The sequence below is a fragment of the Squalius cephalus genome, assembly GCF_949319135.1.
Source record: "Squalius cephalus genome assembly, chromosome: 19".
NCBI lineage: Eukaryota > Metazoa > Chordata > Actinopteri > Cypriniformes > Leuciscidae > Squalius > Squalius cephalus.
This window is the reverse complement of record NC_137140.1, coordinates 27,412,796-27,438,454: the sequence shown is the minus strand read 5'-3', so window position 1 is coordinate 27,438,454 and position 25,659 is coordinate 27,412,796. Positions and strand designations below refer to the sequence as shown.

At 36.9% G+C, this 25,659-nt stretch overlaps 1 protein-coding gene across 3 annotated transcripts in view; it reads left to right on the top strand.

Annotated features, from left to right (window-relative positions):
• The window catches only part of llgl2 (LLGL scribble cell polarity complex component 2), a 29,011-nt gene extending 4,536 nt beyond the window's left edge, over positions 1 to 24,475 (top strand). For 2 of the 3 annotated variants that reach the window (XM_079851771.1, XM_079851772.1), the window contains exons 2-26: positions 6,912 to 7,044; positions 8,228 to 8,325; positions 9,326 to 9,407; positions 9,840 to 9,955; positions 11,065 to 11,223; positions 11,706 to 11,868; positions 11,965 to 12,097; positions 12,465 to 12,519; positions 12,856 to 13,010; positions 13,165 to 13,376; positions 14,116 to 14,183; positions 15,008 to 15,161; positions 15,279 to 15,383; positions 15,919 to 16,211; positions 17,117 to 17,264; positions 17,435 to 17,585; positions 17,703 to 17,819; positions 19,920 to 20,086; positions 20,168 to 20,429; positions 20,526 to 20,688; positions 20,791 to 20,819; positions 22,336 to 22,383; positions 22,749 to 22,791; positions 22,886 to 22,947; positions 23,975 to 24,475. In XM_079851771.1, coding sequence (XP_079707897.1) covers positions 6,970 to 7,044; positions 8,228 to 8,325; positions 9,326 to 9,407; positions 9,840 to 9,955; positions 11,065 to 11,223; positions 11,706 to 11,868; positions 11,965 to 12,097; positions 12,465 to 12,519; positions 12,856 to 13,010; positions 13,165 to 13,376; positions 14,116 to 14,183; positions 15,008 to 15,161; positions 15,279 to 15,383; positions 15,919 to 16,211; positions 17,117 to 17,264; positions 17,435 to 17,585; positions 17,703 to 17,819; positions 19,920 to 20,086; positions 20,168 to 20,429; positions 20,526 to 20,688; positions 20,791 to 20,819; positions 22,336 to 22,383; positions 22,749 to 22,791; positions 22,886 to 22,947; positions 23,975 to 23,979 — 3,063 coding nt within the window. In that variant the 5' untranslated portion in view covers positions 6,912 to 6,969 and the 3' untranslated portion in view covers positions 23,980 to 24,475. The remainder of the gene's footprint in view (positions 1 to 6,911; positions 7,045 to 8,227; positions 8,326 to 9,325; positions 9,408 to 9,839; positions 9,956 to 11,064; positions 11,224 to 11,705; positions 11,869 to 11,964; positions 12,098 to 12,464; positions 12,520 to 12,855; positions 13,011 to 13,164; positions 13,377 to 14,115; positions 14,184 to 15,007; positions 15,162 to 15,278; positions 15,384 to 15,918; positions 16,212 to 17,116; positions 17,265 to 17,434; positions 17,586 to 17,702; positions 17,820 to 19,919; positions 20,087 to 20,167; positions 20,430 to 20,525; positions 20,689 to 20,790; positions 20,820 to 22,335; positions 22,384 to 22,748; positions 22,792 to 22,885; positions 22,948 to 23,974) is intronic. The other variant, XM_079851773.1, reaches the window with a different exon arrangement.
• The last annotated feature ends 1,184 nt before the right edge of the window (positions 24,476 to 25,659 follow it).

The window sequence follows — 25,659 nt, the reverse complement described above, 5'->3', positions numbered from 1 at the left end:
AACGACTTTCCAAGGAACATTCAAAGGTTCTATTAATCAAAGGATCCTGAATTTTTTATCACAGTTTTCAAAAATATTAAGCAGCACAACTGTTTTATTGTGTAATGATGCTGAAAATTCAGCTTGCATCACAGGAATAAATTATTAGGCCAGCGAAAATATTGCTAGGGCAAGTGCATGTCTAAACTACTGCAGAAAAACAATTCTGACTGTTGCGCCCTGTGTCATTAGTGTCAGTGTTTATTTAAAAACCAAGACGCTGACTCGTAGTGTCCTAAAACAAAGATTTTTTTCCAATAGTATATTCTTTCCATCCATATCATGTGGCAGTTGAACTGGTTTTCATTGTGTTTGCATACTGTTTTCTCCCTCTATCAGGGTGCAGCTGATGCTTATTGCAGAGCTTGACCTATTTGTACTTGACTGACTTTCTCTTGACCTCAAATATCATTTAGTTAATTCGTTATTGCCCTTTTTCCCCATATTGAGTCTAAAAATGGGATATGCAATTCCTCGATTTCCCAAAATGACAGGCATGACATATTTAACGTGCCGTGTGAAACCAGGTTATGCAGCAGAGGGAGAACGTCTATGGTGAGAGTTCACTGACAGTTCCACGCTCGTGTCAGGACAGGTTTCTCCTATCTTGCCTTCTCCTCTGATCTTGGTTTCCTGTGGGATGCTATGCTGAGAATGTAGTGATGTCACTATAGTAATGTTTGGCTGAAACTCCTTATCTGATGCAATGAGAAGTATTTCAGGTACAAAAGACAGAGTAGGTTCAAATCTAACTTGCTTCATTAGTCGTACTTGCTGAGGCTGCACTATTACTATTGCTCATAGGGTACTTTCTTTTATTTTAAGCAGTCAGACTTAATTTTTACCTGGCAGATGATAATATGGGCGATTCAGAAATACCATAGATTTAATTTAATTATTATTTAGTTCTATTTTATTTGTATTATTTATGTGTATACTGTATGTACCATTCAAAAGGTTATAGGGTTGGTAAGATTTAAAAAATGAAAAAATGAATCATATGCTCACCAAGGCTGCATTTATTTAATAAAAAATACAGTAATATTATTGTGAAATATTATTACTATTTCTTTGTGAAATATTATTACAATTTCTTTGTCTCTTTTCTATTTTTAATCCATATTAAAATAGCATAGCTGAATTTTCAGCATCATTACTCCAGTCTTGAGTGTCACATGATCCTTCAGAAATCGTTCTAATAAGAAACATTTCTTATTATTATCAGGATTCTTTGATTAGTATTTAAAAAGAACAGCATTTATTCAAACAAGAACAATGTTAAAGTCTTTACTGTCAGTTTTGATCAATTCAATGCATCCTTGCTGAATAAAAGTATTAATTTCTTTCAAAAAGAAATGCAACCTTACTGACCCCAAATTTTTTTAATGGTTGTATAAATGAATGAATTTAATAAGCTTTTTTGTCCTCTCACACATTCATATTTTTCATTTTAATTTCAAATCTCTTTATGTTTTGCTGAAGCCTTGTTTGATTTTAGGTGCAGGTCTGTTGTTGTGAGCTCTTGTCTTCTGAGACTATTGTTCTTTAACAGAGGCACCTCTGTAACTTCATGAAGTCATGAAGAAGTGGAACCTGCTCTACTGAAACTGGCCATCAGAATCTGAAGCTTCAACACATGAAATTACATCTGAATTGTTGCTTGTCTTTTTAACGATTGTTTTGTGCAACTAGTAATAGAAGCAATTTATATGAGTAGTATACGTAGCCTACTGTTATAACAACCGTAAAGAAGGGTGGGAAGTTTTGGATCTGGCAGCTCGGCTCAGTTTGTGTTGTGCTGTGTCATGAAATGAGTGTTGTCAGTCTCAAATTTACTGTGGGCTGTTTTTAAACTAAAAAGCAGTTGACCTCTTCTGACCATAGGGTGCTATTTTATGGCTGCTATCCTGAGGCTGTAAGTCCTAGGCTAGTAACTCTTCAACGAGTTAGTCGTCAAACATGATGACGTGCTTGTGTAACATCACGTCACCCCTCACCATGACCTTTAACAGAGGAATCTCTAAGCGTATCGATTCTTCAATAATATCACTGTTTACCGCAGGGCTTTCCAAATGGGCTCTTTAAAAAAAGGCATTGAGGGTTTATACCTACTTTAGTAATTCAGCTTCCCAACCATTCAAGGACTTAAGTCTAGTTTAAAATGCTTTTTTTGTTTTCTCTCAGTGGATATTTAAACAAGCCCTGTAACTACGGATAGGACTGGGCATAACTTGTTCCACACTTTTTGTGATACTGACATGAATGATGCCTCAAATCATGTGACTTGCTAAGGAGATGTGAGCTTTCACTTTTCTAAGCAATTCGAATTATTATTTTCAACTTACAGTTGATAAAGCAGGCCCTTAAAATCCTCATTATACTTTCATTGTAGAAGGGACCAGGGTATAGGGTTGCACCAGCCATTGGTGAGATCTGTTTTAAATTTAGGATGTTAGTTTCATATTTATTAAGGGGCTTAGTATAGACCCCTTTTCAGTTAGTAAACATGGTTAGTTAGGCCCCGTCCACACTACTGCGTTTTCGTTTAAAAACGGAGACCTTTTGCTACGTTTGCACCTCCCGTCGTCCACACTAAAACGGCAAAAACGGAGACCCAAAACGGAGAAGTTTAGAAACGCTGCCGACCCGTTTTTCGTTTTGAATCTCCGGAGGGCGTTTTAGTGTGGACGGGTCAAAACGGAGGACTTTAGAAACGATGAGGCTCACGCTCGGCTCTATGATTGGGTGTCATCAGTCATGGAGTATACACAGGTAATATTCAGTACCAGTAAACTTCACCCGCTGGAACAGTTTCTTACAGTAAGAAACTGCTGTGTTTCAGGCGCGGATCGCGCGGTAAACGCGTGCATGCTAGAAATAGAACCGACGCCTATTTTTCATGCGACACGCAAGTGTGTTGGAAGCGTTTCCAGGCAAAATAGAAAAGATGTTTATATGTCATTTTGACACAAATACATATTAATAAATGACATTTTGATGTTTGAAAGCATTTTTTTACAGTCTATGTTTGAAAGTCTCTAGGTTTACACCGGCACGCGCATGCCCAGTGTTGGTTAATGGTCACGTGATCCGCGTTTTCAGTCGTTTTAATGTGGACAGAGATCAATTCTAATACGCAGCTAAAACGCTGGTGTGGACGGAGATCATATTCGTTTTAATTCTCCGTTTCTAAACTAAAACGCAGTAGTGTGGATGGGGCCTTAGTTAGGCCTAGTTTGTAACTAACTTTCCTTGGCGTGAAGTAATGTTATGTTAATTTTTATTCTTTTTTTTTAATATAAAAGTTAACGTAATAATAATAATTATTATTATTAGTATATTATAAAATATTTTTAATAATTATTTAATAATTGTATTATTTTAATAATTCCACAAAACTATGGCTTTGCCCAACCTGAAATTAACATTTATTTTGTGTCCTGCTCGTTATTGAAAAAATATAAAAATCTAGTTTTACAATGGACTTTATAATTCTGCCTTAAAGGGGTCATGACTTGAGAAATCATATTTGCATTGGTCTTTTAATTATATAGGTCTTTGAACCATTAAAACATCATTTCATAACTTAGAACATCCTCCTCATTATAAAAAAAAAGCATTTATTTAATCAAGCTCCGAAAATGGCTCGTTCTGATATTGGGTTACTGTGACGTTACACAGGCACACATACATTTGCATATGTCGCTTAACGGCTGACATTTGCCTACGCTGGATGTGAGTCAAAAGCAAATCGAACCCATTATAATCACTGACACTGACGTGTCTACACTGGATAGTGTACAACGGTGCGTTCAGTTTCTGACATACTCCGCGCACTTGAATCTGTCGACGACAGGACAAATGGAAGAGTGAAAGAACGTTTGCTTTGAGTCCAGTTTAAACCGCTCTTTGCGTCTCTGTACAAACTTCAGAAGGATCCCAGCGTCGGAAACAAGTGGATGGTTTATTTGAATGATGTCCCGGATCACGTCAGAGAATTATGTTTGTTCTGAGCATTTTGTTTTGTAAATGAGGCTCAGTTCGCAAAGAAACTTTTGTTAAAAGATGAAGCAGCCAACTGTATCTGACAGTGACAGTAGCTGCATCACAAACCGCAAGTGAATGATTTATTTAATAATGCTTTTTATATGGATAATGTTTTCAAAACACTTACTCGCGTGCAATAGTGAGTGGGCGTGTTTGCTATGCATTGACAATAGCCAATCATAACAGTGGCCGTTTACTGACAAGACTTCAACTGACAAAACGGGTCATTTCAGACCGAGGGTCAGAATGAATGTACTAGAAAATTGTGTGTGTGCAAAAAACGTTTTACCATTGTAAGTGAACCTCAAAAAACATATTAAAATAATAATAAAAATTCATAATATGACACCTTTAAGTTGATTCTTTCTATACATTAAATGAATGCCTCTGTTTTAGAGCTAATCAATTCTTACTTCCTTTGCTAATGTATCACGCCATTTTATATTCCAGTGCGTCTGTATGTTTGAGCTGATTACAGTGAGTGTTTCTTTGTTTGCTCGGCTGCTTAGTTCCACATACCAATTCTCCTTAGTCTATGAACTCTCCACACATGCCTCCTACCTCTAATTTAGGCGAGCTAGAGCCACTACTCCCACATCAATGCCCTCACATGCACCTCCGCCATAATTCCTCCCAGCAGGATTCAAAACAATCCGCCGTTTATTTTTTTTTTACCTCTAATTAACTCAGGATTAAATGGATGGAGGTGTAAAATTGATCTCAGAGAGCAAAATTCACTGAAGCTGCTTCATGAAGGAGTCCCAATGATCAATATGTTGCTCAGAGATTATTTTGGACTCGCTGGCCTCTTTAGTTCTTCTGAATGAATCGCTGCTTTTCTCCCTCCTTCACTCCATTCCAGCTCTCCCGCTGAGAGTTTTCCCTCATAAAGCCTAGCTTACTCTTAAGTAGAAGACCTCCCACTTTACCATTGTCCCTTAAGCTAAGCTTTACAGACTCTCTCTTTTTTTTTTTGGTTTGGTTTCTTGGCTGGTTCCTTCATGGTCCTGTTACCCTTGGATTTCTGGTCCTAAAAATAAGGAAATCAGAGCTCTTTCCCTTCTCTGGAAGCATTTGTAGCCACATGCTTGATGACTAAACGTTCTTGGCTAATAGTGGTGATAATCACAGAAATATGTGTCTGAGCCGAGCAGGGCAACTGACTCACTGAGAAGGTTATGTTTGGAAAGGATTGATGGGGAAAGGGTCCCCTCTTCCTGTTGATATGCTGATGTGATCACCTCTAGAAAGTGTGATAAATTATTCTTGTCTAGACACGCTCTCAGGGGAGTTCTAGTGTGATGTGACGTAAACATTACCCGAATATGTCACTCTGATGCTGTTTTTTTTACTGTCAATAATCAATATCATAGACTCTGACTCAGTGTTTGTTTTCTTCTTGTTTTCTTTGGCTGTGTCCCGGTAGCCTCACCTTTTCCCTTCAGAATTGCTGGTGTGTTTTGTGTGTACACACATTTGTTAGCACTGCTTTCCCTTATTAAAATGTACAACGGTAACCATAAAAGTTGATTGATTTTTGTGATGGCAAAGCTGATTTTTCAGCATCATTACTCCAGTCTTTAGTGTCACATGATCCTTCAGAAATCACTCTTATATGCTGATGTGGTGCTCAAGAAATATTTCTTATCAATGCAGGAATTTTTTTTTTTTTTTTGTGTGTGGAAACAGTGATACTTGAATAAACAGCATTTATTCGCAATATTATAAATGCCTTTACTGTCACATTTGATCACATTTTTTAAAATGTACTGACCCCAAACTTTTGAATGGTGGTGTATTATGCCCTAAAATTGTGGTAACTTGATATTAGCCCCTAATTTCATTAAAAAAAATCCAACCTGAAGAAAATGTGTGATGTACTTGCCTGTGCAAACAATGCTAAGGCATTGTGGAAAGTTATCATAGTAATAAGGATGCTTGCATTGGTTATGGTATCGTTCGTAATGGTCTGTAAAAGAAGCAAAATAGCCAAAGGCATCTTTCTGTTTTCACCCACAACAATTACAAACTGTTTCAAGCTCTGGGTGAGAGAAACTGCCGTCCATTCACAGGTTATTGTGTATTGTTATAGTCTGAGTGGTCTCTTTAATGGAAAGCAGGTAGCACCCCTCCTTTCTCTGTCCATTTAAAAGAGTCTCATTCTGATTCGGCTTCCCCAGAGCAACAGGTGTTTTCATCAGGTGCTGTTTGCTCAGATGAGGGGAGGGTTTGTTATAGCGTTCAGCTCAGAACAAAAGCTGCTTCAGTCAGGACTGCAGAGGTCCGCGATCTCCCTGCGGGGGCTGGGCAGAGAGAGCGAAAGACAGAAATCGGGGTGAGGGGGGGGTGGAGTTTCAGTTAAACAGCCCACAAGCCATCCCTTGAAATTCCTGATCCTATCAGATCCATTGTTTTTTCAGTGGAATACACACATAACCCTTTAGAAAGTCTGTTTGAGTTGTCCACCCTTTGTAATGCTTCAATTTGTGTGTGCGTGTGTGTGTTTTTTAAAGGTGTAGTTTACCCAAAAATAAAAATGGCCATAATTTGCTTTCCTCATGTCATTCCTAACCTGTATGGCTGAATTTGTTGCCCTAAACACAAAAGATGAAGTTCAGCAAAATGCTCCTTTGCAGCATACAATGAAACTGAATGGTGACCACGGCTGTAAAGAGCAGTAAATGCTGACAGAATTTTAGATTTTTTGGGTGGACTACTGCTTTAAGTCTTGATTATTCCTTTTTGTTGCCATCATCGCTATTCATAAGCATATTGTTTGGTTTTATTTTTGTCTGATTAGCCCTTTATCCTTCCTTTCTTGTCAGGTGGCTGAGGAGAAACCGTGAGAGAGGGCAGCGTGAGGTCCCTGCTCGTCCAGGGACGATGAAGAGGTTCAGGCGTCACGGGCATGAGTCTCAGAGGGACAAGCACAAACAGGATCTCTATCAGTTCAACAAGGTGATCAAGCCCACATCTTCTGTAGAAAGTTTGTTTTGCTGTTACACACACAAGTTTTATTTTTGAGCAGTTTAGTGCCATTTTATTTATTCCTTGCTTTCTTTTGTTTCCTAAGTGACGGAAAGTCTTCTGTCTAGATAGGCGGGAAACTCTGTATGTCATAGAAATAGCATTCCTCACACAAAGCATGTGGGAGATTCAACTACACATACACAATATTGGGGTGCATCCATCCTTTTTATTATAATTAACAAACAAATTTTTTTACATTTTAGTCGTCCCAGATTTAAAATACCTTATTCGTTATTTGTAAAGCTCATGGGTTTGCTGTGCTTGTTTGAAGGGCTGTGAAATTTGGCCCAAATTTTTGTGATTTGTATATAAATATGACTATGAATTAATAATAGGATTAAATGTAATTCTATTGTAAAATAAAATAATTATTATTATTACTACTAAATTAAAATATAATAAAACAAAAGGAATATCGCAATTTCACTGTAAAATAAAAATAATATAATAATAATAATTGTGTTTTACAGTACTCTCCAACCCTGAAAAAAACCTCAGTTCTCTTTTCTTAACAGCAGCCAGTTTATAAGCGCTTCTCATTACAAGTTTAGGAAGATGGTTGGCGCACGTTACGTTCCTAAATGCATATTATAAGTGACCCAAACTCAATGAGTTCAAATGCGGAGCAGCATTTACTGTGAACCGAGCTGCTCGGAGACACTGAAAACAACAGAGCATGTAAACGAACTTAGCAGTGTTTCACTCTTAAACTCTTTTATATTTAATTAAATCGCAGCCTTTACAATTTGATAATCACACTGGGCCATGTGATTTTGTTGTTATTCCAATCGATCATGCAACCCTACATTTTGGATGGATTTCCCCACCCTAAGCTTTTTGTAACAATTTGTAAAACTGTGCCTTCTCTGTGGAGGATACATGCGATGCTGCTATATAATTTGCTCAAAATTAGACGTCTTAAAAGGCAGCGCTATTGTGCTCCCTAAATATGTTTCATTTTGGAACAGACTATGTATGACTATGATGTCTTAAAATGTTAGCTGCCCATGTAGTCCACTTATACCAGAGCCCTTGATTATGTACAATAGAGTCTTGGTGTGTTCATCTCTATATATGTGACATTTCATTCTCATTTCTGTCCTGTCTTTAGACTGTAGAACATGGCTTCCCCCATCAGCCCAGCGCTCTGGGATTCAGCCCCAGCCTGGAGCTCCTGGCCATCGGTACCAGATCAGGAGCAATCAAACTGTATCCTACAACAACTTTGGGTTATTTGGTCTGTGCATAACTAAAATTATCCCACTCAGTCACATTCCATTCCCCTGTCTCTAAATCCTCAGGGCAGAGTGACTACAGTTTGATATGATGAGATTTCCCGTTGCTCATTGCGTGGCTGTTCTCATAGTGGCTCAATCGTACACACCCATCATGCAGGTACTTTGAAAGGCGGAACAGTTTATATTAGTGCGTAGAGCTGAGAACGCATGTTCATGAAACATTTTTTCCCATACTATTGCGCAATTTTCTCTGTTAGTCATTTACTGAAGAGGAAATAGAAATGAGTAACTTGTATTTGGCCAACATTACATGCCTGTTTTTTTTTTTATATACATTTGATTTATTTTGATTTCTATTATGCATTATTCTATTAACGCACCACCTATGGCCCAATTTTATATAAAAGTTTGCATGCTTCTTTAGAATCATACATCACATGTGCTCACCTAATTTTGTGGAGTTCTACATAAATCAGAGATGAAAAGACCATTTTCAGGCATATCGTGATTTGCCATAGAAATATAGCATTTTACACCTTTTTAATAGTTATAGCGCTGCCTTTTGGCCAATCTCCATAAAAGTTTGCATGCTTCTTTTGAGTCATATGTCGCACATGCTCACCTAATTTCGCAAAGTTAGTTCTCAGTTTTTGTTTAGGACTGACAGGCTTTTGGGTAGACTTAGCCATGCCTGTTTTCTAAATGACCCTGGTATAGCTATCCAAAAAGATACTAATTGACTTTGAGAGTCCAAAGAAGTGGAAGTACTACCATCCCTCAGATTTTCAAGTCTCTGGTTTGGTTTGCCCGATCACTTTTAGGTTGATCTTTGAAAATCCTAACAAGTTTCAGTGCTATGCGCTTGTGCACCTAATGATTTGCTTCTGATTGACTTTTAAACCCCACAAAACCAAGTTGTTTCAGTATTCTGTGCTGTGTGTTTGCCATGTGTTTCCTTAACCAGTTCTCAGGTACGGAGCTCCAGGTGTGGAGTTCATGGGACTTCACGACGAGAATGCGGCAGTTACACAGGTGCACTTCCTGCCAAACCAGGTACAGCACTGAACTTTAATCCGTATATTCACAGTTTGATCTCACGTAGACATTTTTTTTGTTTTTTTGTGCATGTTAATTTGGACTTCATTCCAGTCTTTGGGATTTGGCTTCCAATGAGTAATTAGTGGTTTTGGGTGAGGTTGCTATTTCAAGATATCAGCAAAATATTATGCCATGGTATGAGACATTTTATATTAAGAACTGTATATATTATTTTAACACAAAACATGATAGATAGATATGATAGATACAATGGATAGATGGATACTACAGATAGATAGACAGACAGGCAAACAATTTTTTGGATAATTCACAGTGAATTGAATACCTTATTTATTTCTTTACAAGTTTTGTTTTGCAAATAAAGGCACTTAATTTTACTTCAATTCTGATTTATGCCTGTATTTTATTTTTACTTTATTTTTGCAGTTGGAGTTTGTCACATTACTGGATGACAACAGTCTGCACATGTGGACGCTTCGTGGACATAACAGCATGTCCGAGCTGCTTGAGATGGGACGTTTCACTCTCTCTGGTCCACCTGGGTGAGTCAAGAACCCACACCTACATACTCACCGCAATCTAATATGATCATGTTTTAAGATTTATTTTTAATGCACTCGGATGGTTATTCACACACACCCAAAGAATGAGACATGAGCACTTAGTCACACTGATCCAGACACTACTGATACTCACTTGTGCCCCGAATACATACATAGTGCTGTCAGGTGACTTCCATGATTCAAAGTAGCTGTGATGTCATTTTATATATATATATACACAAACACACCAGAATGGCCAAAATTATTAGAACGGTAAGATCTTTTTAATGTTTAAAAAGAAGTCTCTTCTGCTCACCAATTCTTCATTTATTTGATTCAAAATACAGCAAGAACAGTAATATTGTGAAAATATTTTTACAATTTAAAATAACTGTTTTCTATTTGAATATATTTTAAAATGTAATTTATTCCTGTGATCAAAGCTGAATTTTCAGCATCATTACTCCAGTCTTCAGTGTCACATGATCTTTCAGAAATCATTCTAATATGCCGATTTGCTGCTCAAGAAATATTTATTATTATTATTATTATTATCATCAATGTTGAAAGCGGTTGCATGCAATTTCTTTTCAGGATTCTTTGATGAATAGAACGTTCAAAAGAACAGCATTTATCTGAAATAGAAAGCTTTTGTGTTTGCATTTTAAATATACAGTCAAATAGAAAACAGTTATTTTAAATTGTAAAAATATTTCACAATATTACTGTTTTTGCTGTATTTTGGATCAAATAAATGAAGCCTTGGTGAGCAGAAGACACTTTTTTAAAAACAATAAAAAATCGTACCGTTCTGGCCACCACTGTATATATATATATGTGTGTATGTAGATGATGGATGAATAGATAATGCTCTATTTCATATTTCATGTTTAAAAATTATTGCAACTGCTCTTTAAAAACAGGTTGCAACTGGTTACAATTATTTATGAGGAAAAACGTCTATAATGCATTGGAACTAAAAAGTATATATGACCTAAAAATAAGCCAGCAGTCTAGTCTTACTGTCTATCCAGTGTCTAATCTAAGTGTAACTGGGGTACAAAACAAATCGCTAGCGCTTTCATTTTGACCCTCTTGTGATGTGACAGCGCCCCTCCCAGCGTGACGCGGGTCACGGCCGTCCTGGCACACTCGTCGGGTGAGCTGCTGCTGCTGGGCACGGAGGGAGGACACGTGTTTGTTGTAGAAGTGCCAGGCTTCAGAGAACTGGAGGAGAACAACATAAGCGTGGAGGATGTACAGAACAGGTCAGACGTCACATTGGTCAGATTTAGGAATTCATGTAAAGCCACATACACCTGTGCATATTATTATAATTATTTTCAGTAATATGTATTATTCTTTATAAATAACACACTTGCTGCCTTTTAAATGTTGAATTTGTCCATACTAAATTGCATATTTATCTTAAAACTGTCTTTAATGTTTAATGTAACATATTTAATGTTTCTGTCTTTTATCTTTCCCAAAATAGTGTTAAATAAATGTTTGGTCACTTTGCATATGAGCACTGTATTTAAAGACAAGAACTAAAATGAGCATATTTAATATACTTTTCTTTGTTCTGTGACTTGCAGTTCTATATATAATCTTTGACTATATACACACACGCTGCAACATTCTTCAAATAGTTTCTCTGGAATGGTATAATGCAACATTTTCGCATGCCTGAGATGACTGTTATAGTGACTCTTTGTGATCGCTGATCTGTTCACCGCTACTTTCCCAGAGTTCCAGAGGATTATGTTGGCCGCAGGAATCTGGAGTGTGTTGAAGCTCTGCATGAGAACCCGCTCAACCCACGGCAGGTGCTGATCGGCTACAGCCGAGGCCTGATGGTTCTGTGGGATCTGGATCGGCAGCGTCCCATACAACACTTTCTCAGCACACAGGTACCATATAATGCATATAAAGCTCTGAAACTCAAAATTCTTACCAAGCGTTCTAAGAGGAGGCCTGTAATTTTCCCTTTTTTGTGTCCTTCGTAGCAACTAGAGAGTGTTTGGTGGATGGAGGATGGTGCAAACATTCTCAGTTCCCATAGTGATGGGAGCTACTGCCAGTGGACAGTCACTGGTGAGGATCCGCAAACGGAGCCTGAGAAACAGGAGATTCCATATGGTAAGATTGCTTTACCGGAATGACTTCGGTGTGATGGCAAAACTTAATTTTTAGAGCCATTACTCCAGTCTTCAGTGTCACATGATCCTTATACTGTAATATATTTGTGGAAACTGTGATCCTTTTTCAGGATTCTTTGAAGAATATAAATAATAAAACAATACAATTATATTTAATTAAGTTTAATTAGAATTTGACCTAAACAAGGCATCTTTAATGGTGATAATTTTGTTGCCTACCTTTTGGTTCCTAAAATGGTGTCATATTAGGCAGATCATTAGATTTTGGAACAAAGCCTGCATCTTTGACTTGTCAAATGTATTCATATTGAGCTATCTGTCCTTAAATGAGCTACATCTCCACACAGGTGCCTTCCCCTGCAAGGCCATATCCAAAATTATACAGCTGCCATCAAAACAAGGGTGAGTCTTGTATATTCTTTATTTGACAGTACTGTGAGTGTTCACTGACGGTGAGACAGGTGTGTTTGCTTGTGGTGTCATTACCACAGAATGCTTCTCCATGACTCACACGGTTGGGTTAATATTTAACTTCCACTCTACATTAAGATCCTCTATCTGATTTTTCTTTAACCACTAATCTCTAGCCCTTTTTATTATGCCGTCCTTTCATTTCATGTTGTTTTATTGTTCTCTCTTTTCATCAAAATATTTGGAAAGTTTTGGAAGATCCAAAGGGGATTTATCATTTAGTAAACTCTTATCCAAAATAATGTGTCTTCTGTCCTCTCCTCCCAGTCCCCCATTCCTCATCTTCAGCGGAGGGATGCCGAGGGCCAGTTACGGGGACAGACACTGCATCTCCGTCATCCACAGCAAAACCCACGAGGCGCTGGACTTCACCTCACGTATTATCGACTTCTTCGTCATTCGCGAGGGAGAGAACCACAGAGGTAGAGAGACTCATTGTTCTTTTCCTCTTTAAAATATGTCAAACACACTGTTTTGGTTCCTTTTACATGCTTTTTTCTACATCTATTTAAACATATTAGCTGAGCTGCAGCCAGCACACTTCCTCTAAGTGGTCTAAATGTGTCTTTGTTGCAGGTGAGCCAAGCGCTCTTGTGGTTTTGGTGGAGGAAGAACTTGTGGTGGTGGATCTGCAGACTGAGGGGTGGCCCGTCATCCAGACGCCTTACCTGGTGCCATTACACTGTTCAGCCATTACCTGCTCGCACCACGTCTCCTCCATCCCACTCAAACTGTGGGAAAGAGTGCACGCTGCGGGAGCCCAGCAGAGCACACACTACTCTAAGAAGGTAAGCAAGAATATGCTTGCACAAGTACAGAAATATTAAGCTCATTGCATGTTACTGAGTAAAACAACTCACCAGGAAGAGAATACTCACATGAAATGCTTTGAATAGGCTTTATGCCCAGCTCCACTACTTCCTGAACTTCAGCCAGCTCGTTTGTTTCCTGTCTGCCATTATTGGACAAACTGATTAATCCAGGTGTGCCTGACCTCAGTAGTCACAACAACAATAATCAGACACACCTGGATTAATCAGTTTGTCCAATAATGGCAGACAGGAAACAAAGGAGCTGGCTGAAGTTCAGGAAGTAGTGGAGCTGGGCATAAAGCCTACTGTCATTTTCTGGGTTAAAGGGGTAGTTCACCCAAGAATTTAAATTATCCCATGATTTTCTCAACCTCAAGCCATCCTAGGTGTATATGACTTTCTTTTTTCTTTTCCTAACCCTAGTTATATTAAAAAATATCATTGCTCTTTCAAGCTTTATAATGGTAGTGAATGGCGGTTCTGATTTTGAAGTCCAAAAAAGTGCATCCATCCATCTTAAAAGTAATCCATATAATATCCATATTTAAAACTTTAAAAACTAAAATAACTAGGTGTACTTCAGAAGGCCTTTATTAAACCTTTTTTGGGCTTTTTTCAAAATCTCGTCCTCCATTCACTGCCATTATAAAGTTTTGCTGTGATGGTTTACAGCACCATGGACAACTATTCAGTTTTCATATCTGTCTTTTTGTAGCCTTGGCCTATAAATGGAGGTCAGAATCTTGCCCCAGACCCTCCCCAGAGAGACCTGCTCCTCACGGGGTGAGTAGATGTGTGTGATGTAACGCTGTCGGTCTTGGTGTGATCTTAGTCTTGAATTCACTGGTTTCCTTGTAAAGTTTCGACCTGTAAAATATGCAGAATTGTTCTCTTCATAATTATAAACCCTGTCAAAATGAAGAATGTTTAAGAATGATCCTTCAAAAATTGTTCTATTAAAATTATTTTGGGGTTATGTATTATTTTATATGTAAAATGGTTGTGCTGCTTAATATTTTTGTGAAAATAATTTTTTTCAGGATTCTTTGATGAATAGAACGTTCAAAAGAACGGCATTTATTTGAAATTGAAATATCTTTAAAAACTTTTATCAATTTAATGTATCCTTGCTGAATAAGTGTTAATTTCTTTCAACAACAAACAAACTAACTTACCTAAACCTTTGAATAGTAGTTACTCTTAGAATAAACACTTCACTGAAACCAAAACTGTACAAAAAAACTTGTTGCACTGTTTATATCTGTTTTGTTTCACTCGCATAACTTTCATCAGATAACAAAAACAGGGAAGAGCAGATTCTTGTTCTTACTTTGCAAATTAAATCATGCGTTATTTCACAGTTCCTAAAAATTGAGTATCATTACAGTAAATCTGTTTCAAAGCTAATTGTTACTCTCATTTGGTACTTGGACCCTGTTTAAATATTTGCTTAATATAGTTGGGTTTTCCCTTCTCATGGAAACGAGGAATAACAAGGAAAAATGTTCTGAAATGCTGTACTGGTTTCACCTGGAGGGAATGAGGAACTGATTATTAAAAATGAATCTTACCTTTCATGTTAAATGTAACCCTTTTCCTCTTGAAAGGCACGAAGATGGCACGGTACGTTTCTGGGACGCCTCAGGGGTCTGTCTTTACCCCATGTACAAGCTCAGCACGGCGGGAGTCTTCCACACAGATGCCGACCCAAATGACAACATGAACCAGGGCAGTGAGGGAGAGTGGCCTCCGTTCCGCAAGGTCTGTCTCACCTAAAACAAGCATTACCACTCACAATCAACATCCTATTATTAGCACAGCTGTTTACAGTTTTCATCAAACATTTGATTCAGTGTTTATTATGTTTCAATATATCAGGTGGGCTGCTTTGACCCATATAGCGACGACCCTCGGCTTGGCATTCAGAAGATCCATCTGTGTAAATACAGTGGATATCTGACAGTGGCTGGAACTGCAGGACAAGTGAGTTCGCATATGGGAGTTTAAGAGATGACTGACTCGGTTCACACACAGCATTAAAACAAACAATGCTAAAATGGTTACTTTTGTTCAGTTATTACTTTAAAAAAAAAAATACTGACCTTAAACTTTGACCTCTGACCATCTGATTTCTCATACATTTTGGTCGCTGCTGATAATTAATCATGAGAGAGAACTCGACTAAAGCGCTCTGATTTAGCAGCTTATTAACAGTCTACTACACATCATGTCTGCCATTAGGAAATGAGATGAGCTCGGTTAAAAACCACTCTTCAGGATCAATAGCTCTGCCCTTTCACTGAACTACTGAGAGGTTTCAGTACAGTTATGCTGATGTGCTGGCAGAACGCTACCCAAAGCTCTTATCACCCTCTATGGATTGTGCTGTAAGAACGAATAAAGTGTGCACTCTGCTTTGAGGAAATGTGTTTGCAGAAGTTGAGATATTGATGTTTTTTTTCATCTGCTTCAATCAGAGAGTTTTGAGGAAATGTCATTTTTCATTCCTCCCACTCAGATTCTGGTTATGGAGCTGAACGATGAGGCTGCCGAGCAGATGGTTGAGGCTACAGTGGTGGACCTGCTGCAGGGTCAGGAGGGCTTCCGCTGGAAGGGCCAAGCGCGTCTAGACGTGCGGGAGGAGCCGGTGCTGTTCCCTCCAGGCTTTCAGCCCTTCGCCCTGGTGCAGTGCCAGCCGCCCGCTGTGGTCACGGCAATCGCTCTGCACTCAGAGTGGAAACTGGTTGCATTCGGTACCAGCCATGGCTTTGGCCTATATGACTACCATCAGAGGAATAACGTCTTTGTCAAGTGAGAAGAAAACCATTTAAAAAAGCATTCCAGTTTTATTAGTATCTGTCACTGTTAATACAAGTGACTGTTGGGGGATACAAATGAACATTAAGGAATATCCTCAAAAATAACCTGAAATATAAAGCCTGATGTGATCACCACAATTGTCTAAAGATGTTCCCTTCAAAAAGGGAAGTCTTTATTATAGCTATAGTGTTTGTCACCATTGTATATTTTTATCATGCTAAATGCGTCAGTGGAAAATTTGCTCATAGTCTGATTCACTAATCATATGATAGTCTGGCTTTTCATTATTTCTAATTTTTTTATTTTATGTAGTTTATTCCTGTGATGGCAAAGCTGCATTTTCAGCATCGTTACTCCAGTACAGACACTCTTCAGTGTTACATGATCCTTTTGAAATCACTCTAATATGAATGTTGAAAACAGTTGTGCTGCTTAATTTTTTTTTTTTGGATTCTTTGATAAATAGAAAGTTCAAAAGAACAGCCCTTATTTTAAATTGAACTCTTTTGTAAAATTATAAATGTATTTACTGTTACTTTTGATCAATTTAATGTGTCCTTGCTAAGTATGAATGTATGAAAAAAAAATCTGTCATATTTATTTTTAGTGTTTTTCAAAATTGCCACCTTTTTTGACTTGATATGTGACACAAAAAAGTTACTTTTTGTTAGTTTTAGATTTTTAAAAAATCTGTATGTAGCTAAACATTTTAATTGTCAGTAAAAGTTATATAAAGCCTTTTATTTATGAGAACAAGTCTTTAGATTAAACTGTTAAGATCAAGATTATTAAGACCATTAGACCTATTTAAGGTCATTACAATTATAAATTCCATCAGATGTGTTTTTTTTTCCTCTTGAGAAGAATGCTAATAGTTGTTTGTTGTCTGTTTGCAGGTGCACCCTAAACCCCAGTGATCAGATGGCCTTGGAGGGGCCGTTGTCACGTGTCAAGTCCATCAAAAAGTCCCTTCGACAGTCCTTCCGTAGGATTCGCCGCAGCCGGGTCTCCATGCGAAAACACCACACTAACAACGCAGCCAAAGTGTGTATCAGCTCTCTTCTTCTCTAGTGCTTTAGCTATTCAGCAGTCAAATGAACATGTGACTAGGCATCATGCATGCAGTTATTTTGGTAGCGATTAGCGTTGCATACTTTGGAGTTGTTGAAACGGTGGTTCTGGCTTGATAGTGAATATTAATAATGTTTCTACAGCTGCAGGAGATCAATGCCAGGCTGGAGGCCGAAGCTCTGCAGGAGATGGAGTTGGCTCCTGTACAGAGAAAGATCGAAGCCCGTTCTTCTGACGACTCCTTTACGGGCCTCGTCAGAACACTCTACTTCGCAGATACGTTTGTCAGTGATAGTGAGTACCACAGTGTTTTTTAATTATCGTTGATAATTAAATTTAGGGTTAGTATTCCCAATGTATCCTCTTAGACTAGCAGAAGATCTTCATCAGCTGCCTCTCTCTTTTCCTCAGGTTCTCACAGTACACCCTCACTGTGGGCAGGAACCAATGGCGGAGCTGTCTTTGCGTATGTCCTCCGTGTGCCATCACTGGAACGAAGGGCAGAGGATCCAGTAGTGGCTCATGCAGGTAAAAAGAACATGGTGTATAAATGACATTTTAAGAGCTCTTCAACTTTGAAGCAGATGAACCGACATATTAATCATTTAATAAATGCATTTAACGAACATAGATATTTTTAGAGTGATATTTGCTGATGTTTTATAAAAGTAATGAACACTAAGGTTTTGTGTTAGTTATTTCACCACAGTTAAAGGGATGGTTCACCCAAAAATGAAAATTCTGTCATTAATTACTCACCCTCATGTCGTTCCAAACCCGTAAGACGTTTGTTCATCTACAGAACACAAATGACAATCTTTTTGATGAAATCTGAGACTCCATTGACAGCTACGCAATTACCACATTGACGCTTCAAAAAGTTCATAAAGAGATCAATGTTTATATGTAAATAAAAGCCTAAATTAAATCTGTTTATCATATCAAGCGATCGAGTCAGAAAATTTGGACTAAAACCGTTCAATTTATATGGATTAGTTTTATGATCTCTTTATGAACTTTGTAAAGCGGCAAAGTAGCAGTTGTGTAGCTATCAATGGAGGGACAGAAAGCTCTCATATTTCATTAAAAGATCTTCATTTGTGTTCTGTAGATGAACAAAAGTCTTGCGTGTTTAAAACAACATGAGGGTGAGTAATTAATGACAGAATTTTCATTTTTGGGTGAACTATCCCTTTAAGGGCGTTTTGGCACTCTACTTCACTTAACAATACATTTAAACTTGGTAAAATCACTGAGTTTTTATATATATATATATATATATATATATATATATATATATATATATATATATATATATATATATATATATATATATATATATATATATATATATATATATATATATATATATATATATATATATATATATATATATATATATATATATATATTTTTTTTTTTTTTTTTTAAATTAATACTTTTATTTGGCAAGAACTACGGATGTCCCGAGCCAATCTCAAAGATCGATATCAGGGCTGATTAAGCATTTTTTTAACTGATCGGTATGGGCTATCCTAAGCCCGATCAGTTATTTTACGTCTGCTGTCACGTAGGTGTCGGTATGCACCTTCAAGTGGGTTGTTCAGCCATATCGAATCACTCGAAAGTCATTTATTTACTGTTTATTTTTATCTGTCGTCAGACTGTCTGAGAGACGTCGTTGCCATAAAGCATTGCTATGGGTTGCGTCTTGCTTTGGACTTGACTGACAGACTGGCATTCTGACGCCGTGAGCTTCATGCTTTCTAACCTTAAATCCACTTTTTTTTATTTTTGTTGCAATTATTCTGCTTATTGTACATATAAAATATAAGAAGTTTATATCAGTGGTCCCATATTCATAATTGTGACCACACAGTCTGTTTGCGATGTCCACCATTATAACAGATGTTATAACAGATACTAGTGTATAGTGTGTGTCTGTGTATATATATAAAAAAATACTCTGTAGTGATAGATATAATTTTTTTTACATTTGAGCCTCTGAGAAACTCTCTATATGTCCATGTATACATTGGATACAAGTATCGGATTTGGACTAGATATCAGCAGATACTCAATATTCATTGACTCGGATCGGATCACGGGCATAAAAATCCTGATCGGGACATCCCTAACAAGAACTCATTTAATTGACCAAATGTGACAGTAAAAGACATTTACAATGTTACAAAAGATTTCTATTTAAAAAAATAAATAATTGCTGCTCTTTTGAACTTTCTCTCCATCAGGATTTTTTCAATCCTGAAAAAATGATCATCGTTTCCACACAATTAAGCCACACAACTATTTTCAAGATTGATTATAATACAAAATGTTTCTTTAACACAAAATCAGCATATTAGAATGATTTCTGAAGGATCATGTGACGCTGAAGGCTAATGGCTTCTGAAAGTTCAATTTTGTATCCCAGGAATAAAGCACATTTTAAAATATATTAAAATAGAAAACAGTATATAATTGTAAAAATATTTCTTAATATTACTGTGTTTTTGATAGCATAAATTATAAAATCTCACTGACCCCAAAATTTTGAACAGTAGTGTGCACAAAACCCTGCTTACATAAACAGATCTTCTATAAAAAAAAGTGCTTCTTCATCCCCAGCTAAAGAGATTCAGTTGATGCATCGTGCTCCAGTGGTTGGTTTGGTGGTCTTGGATGGCAAGGGCTCCCCTCTGCCCGAGCCCTTGGAGGTGGCCCATGATCTGGCACGCAGTCCTGAAATGCATGGTTCGCACAATCTATTGGTTGTGTCAGAGGAGCAATTTAAGGTGAGAATTTGCACGACACAATTTATTTTTCGCCCATTGCCAACATAGATTGTGTGTCTTACCACATTTGTGTGTGCACAGCTGTTTACCCTGCCTAAAGTGAGCAGTAAGTCAAAGCTGAAGCTGACAGCAGTTGACGGCTCTCGTGTGCGCCGTGTGGGCGTGGCTTGGTTTGGCTCTCGGACCGATGAACAGCTGGAGAGCAGCCTGGTGGTGCTGACCAATCAGGGTGAGCTACATGTCATCTCTCTGCCCTCCATCAAAATGCTGGTCCACTATCCTTGCATACGAAGAGAAGACGTCAGTGGAATCGCATCTTGTGTTTTCACCAAATATGGCCAAGGTAGGAAATGCTAACTCTTACATGCACACAGTGCATTTACTCACTTATGTTAAAGCATGAATCTACTCTGAAACTGCCTGTCTGGTCATATTTTAGGTTTCTACCTGATCTCCCCATCTGAGTTTGAGCGGTTTTCTCTCTCCACCCGCTTGGTGGTGGAACCACGCTGTCTGGTTGAGGCTCCCCTACAAATGAGGCCCAAGACGCCATCAAGTCCCGTCCACAAGGACCAGCCAGATGGAGTGCCTACTGAACACAGGTGTGTGTAGTTGTGTAATAGTTCAGAATTCATTATTCCTTTCCTGTTGTCAAAGATTAATAAGTGTTTTTATATTGATGATTGTTTGTTCGGTGTTTCCAGAAATTTCAAAACGGAGAGTGATCGCTATGGTGAGATTCAGTTTGCTTTTTCTTTTCTTTTTCTTTTTTTTAGATCTGTGTGAATTGTGCAAACTAAGCATCCAACCAACCCTAAAACATGCATGTTCTTAGTGCTTTGTTGAATGCTTCCCCATTTTATTCCCATAAGTCACTCATACAAAAGACTTCTGTCCATGCTTAGACAATCCATAATTGATGAAACGGTGCCACATTAATTCTTGGAATTTTGCTAAAAGCTCATAAACTCATAAAAGCACCAAGCATATATACTGGCATATATACTGGTATATATACATACATACTGGTATCACATATACCAGTATTCTTGGAATATTCTTATACATATTCTTGGAATTTTGCTAAAAGCTCATAAACTCATAAAAGCACCAAGCATATATACTGGCATATATACTGGTATATATACATACATACTGGTATCATATAGTATAATACAGCCTGCTCTCAGAAATATCATAATTTTGAGTTTTGTGCATGTTATTAGACAAACTGCTACTGACCAATGACGATCAAGTATTCCGTCGAAAAGTAGGAGTTGTATCATGTGCATTGGAGAGCATTGGGTCTCATTCACTAATTATTGTCTGGATTATTAGTTTTTACACGTACAGGAGAACTTTTTTCACAAAGAAATTCTACCTCATTCACAACACGTGCATATGCACATGAATTTGTTCTTAACCTCGTTCTAATATTAATTCATTTTGAATATTCTAAATGGGCTACCCTATGCCCGAGGTTAGTAATTTGCATAAAACTGCCAAACCATATAAGGGCTTTCTGCACACCCTTTCCTTTTGGCATTCTCAGCATCTCTCTCTCTCTCTCTCTCTCTCTCTCTCTCTCTCTCTCTCTCTCTCTCTCTCTCTCTCTCTCTCTCTCTCTCTCTCTCTCTCTCTCTCTCTCTCTCTCTCTCTCTCTCTCTCTCTCTCTCTCTTTCTTTCTTTCTTTCTCTCTTTCTTTCTTTCTCTTTCTTTCTTTCTTTCTTTCTCTCTTTCTTTTTCTTTCTTTCTCTCTTTCTTTCTTTCTCTCTTTCTTTCTTTCTTTCTCTCTTTCTTTCTCTCTTTCTTTCTTTCTTTCTTTCTTTCTTTCTTTCTTTCTTTCTTTCTTTCTTTCTTTCTTTCTTTCTTTCTTTCTTTGGGTAAGTTTAGAATAAAATTTAGAAAGAAAGTTCTATACACACAGTTAGTAAATGAGAGTATGATGAGACCCATTGTTTAATTATATTTTATTAGATAATTTGAGTCATCAAGAGTTGTTATTGGTAACTAAATCTATTAAAAATTGTTTTTGTTCATTGAAATGTAAACATTAAATGAAAATTAGAAATGTTGCCTTGGATATTGGATATTAAAATAAAAGCTAATTCAAAATATATAAAACATTCAAATATACATAAACAATACTAAAACAACACTGTTGCAACAATTATGGATTGTATTTATAACTCCTCTTTAAAGCATTTGCAAGCTTTAGCCCAACTAATCAGTGTGCTTGTGTGTTCCAGAGAATTCTGCTAGACAAGTAATGGAGCATGCTTTGCTCAACGATGAGAGTGAGTACATGAGGATTCAGCAGTTAGACAGGATATTCTGAAGGAGTTTAGATGTGTAACACCTCAGAGCATTGCTGTGTATGTTTTGTGACATGCAATTGGCCTAAAACAATAATCTAAACATGCTGTATGATTAATCGTGGCCTGGCCTGTGCAGACGTGTGTGCATGATCTGTAACACTTCCATCTGCCTGCACAATAATACTGCCATATTAATATCTGTGCAAAAGATATTAGGATGATTTGTTGTTTATAAGAAGAGCTCATTTCTGAGTACTTTACAAGCAATTCCAGTGAGGATGGTGTTTGCTGGACTCTTAGTGATTTGCGAGTACTTGTTTGAATCACATCTTGCTCTAACACAGGTGTGCTTCAGGAGATCCAGAAGTCCCTAGAAGGAGATCAAACGTAAGAAAGTTTAATTTAATGTAGATTCTATTCCTTTATTAATATTCATTAATGCCGGTGAGGTTTGAATAATCTGCCAATTGTTTGTTTAAAGGACGTTCCTAGAGAACAATCTGAAGACTAAGCCAAAAGCAGGCAATATCCTGAGCAATGGAGGTAATTATTTTCTGTTCCCAATTAGCATAAATTGTTATTCCAATAGTCATATTGTAACTAGCCCTATTGCTAGAATTTGAGAAAACATTGATCATTGCTTTCCAAAGTAGGATTTTTTTCTCAGTATTTGAAATGCAGATCTATATGTATGTGTGTGTTCGGTGCAGTAGTGTGTTTGGAGGTCCTCTGAGAGATATTCATTTAAAAATGGATCAGGTTTTCATATTGTGCATAATAATCACGATGTGCTTTGGGTTCAATTTTTCATATTTTGAGTGATTCCAAATTTCTTTGGTTTGTACAGGTCATTATATATAGGATTGAAATCCTAACAATGTTAATGACATGCAAAGAAATAAGAGAACATATGTAGATTTCTCTAGAATTTCAGTTGGAGACAACTTTAATACTACTACTAATAATAATAATAACATTATTATTATTATTATTATGTTATGTACAGGAAGGCCGGCTTATACAAACTACAGTGTGAATATATATTTTGTAAAGACAGAGGAGACTGCTTCAATAATAATAATAATAATAATAATAATAATAATTGTAGTAATAATAACATTGGATAAATTTTCTCATCTCCTGTCTTTAAAAATTAGTATTTTGGTCTCCATCCATTTTAATATTATTATTTATTTATTTTTACTTATTTATTAATTTATTTATCATTACTAAACTATAGTGTAAAATTAAAATGAGCTAAGACCAAAAAGAGATTTAAAATTGTCATTTTTAATGTAGAATTTAAATTATAATTGTTTTATTGATGTTTACAACATTGTTAATGACATTCTACAACGTACTGTACATAAATGTGTGAGGAAATCATAGTTTTTATTTGTTTATTTAAATTTAAAGTGAATAAATCTTTCTAAGATTCAGTTTGTCAGATAAAATGTCCTTATCATGACAGGTGTAATTGATCCTTGATCTGTGTTAAGAAACCAATATTATTAAATAACTTTTGAGCTTTACGTTCATTGCACTTCTTTGCTCTCTGCTGCGTCCACAGACTGAGCCTTTATTTCCCCGTGCCTGAACGATTCTGGATCCGCTCTTTACTCCAGACTTGCTTACGATCTGAACACTACTGCTAGTACCACTACTGAACCACGAGAAAGCCTTGCCCTGGAGAGAGGAACCTCCCACTCAAGAGCTTCTACACCCAGGGAGACGACAGAGAGAAGAGAGCGAGGGACCACCACCTGTGCCTGCTAAGACCAATCACTGTATCTCCACTGAATCCATTACATGCTGACTGACCACCTTCACACCACCAGCGTCTACCTGTGCAACAACCTGAGCAAATGCAATGGCATTTGAAAGACTGACAATTTTGTTTTTTAACTTAATTTTAAATGCATGACTTTTCTTTTATACCAAATTAAGGACCTCAGAATTTGCATAGACGGTGTATAATACCTGGGTGAAGATGCCATTAGCTGTTGCTGACGAATTAGGGTAGGACGACAAGGCAATGTTAGCACTAGATGCTATAACACCGTTGCAATTACACCCCATACACATTTAAAACCCTACTGTATTCCAAAAGTAGTGTTGCCTTTCCCCCGTCCACACCAATGAGAACAGTGGGTAGATAAAAGTTCTTATAGGTACTTGTACACTACTGTGTAGTACATATGCTGTAGTTTCTAGGGTGTACAGCTTTCTGAGGGGCTAGGTTTTTAATTTCTTTTTTTTTTAATGTAAAACTTTTTTGTTATGCCAATAATGAATGATGTAATTTAGGAATGTAATTTTAAAATATTGTAGTCAAATGTTTTAATATATGTGTATATGAAAATCCGTACCTGTTTTGACGGTGGGTTCCTTTTACGGAGGGCTGTATTTTCTGATCTGAGGAAATATTTTGGTACTGTCTCCTGAAATGCGATTAGCGTTTTCTTTGGGGGGGGTCTAGAATATATTTTTGTAGAAACATGATTATGTATGAGAACACTAATTATTATTCTTTGTAACTTCACACTACAGTCTTCTCAGTAAAGATTTTTCACACAAACTACTGTCTTTTTCATCATTTTTTATGAGTTTTCTCATTCTCTCTGAGTTTGTTTAATTCAGGGAAGTCCAATAAGAGGTTATTAAATATATAAATGCTGTAGAGATTCAGGCAGAACATTTTGCTCTGTCTTTTTAAAATATAAAGAATCTAAAACATGAATTTTGTTCAAGTTCGCTAGTCTAATTTTAAATACTAAAATCAGACTCAGAAAGCTAGAGCAAAATTGGTTCATTAACTCCATATCCCTCTTTTTTAAGTGAACTCTAACTTTGCATCTGTGTAGTCATCTATGGCTCTTATAAGGTGGTTGTAGCTTTTGAAGAAATGTCCCTTTGGTCTGATCAGTTGTCATACACACTCGGCCAAGAGTTTTGATCATTTATTATTGAGAGATGCTTTGTTTCCTAATCGCAGTAGCTCAAATGTTTACCTGATATTGGACACCGTCTCTTAAAGAATCCTGGAGAATAGCTGTTTACGATGTTGTGCACACAGCACAAACAAGTTATATAAAGTAGAAGTTAATATATTATATAAGTATGGTCAAGTAGTAGCTTCTGAATATAAATGAGATTCAAATAATTAAAAACAACTAATAACATAATATTTGTATATATTTCCCTATTATGGCAATGAAATTATTAACAAAGAACAAATTTGATTTACAGATCAAA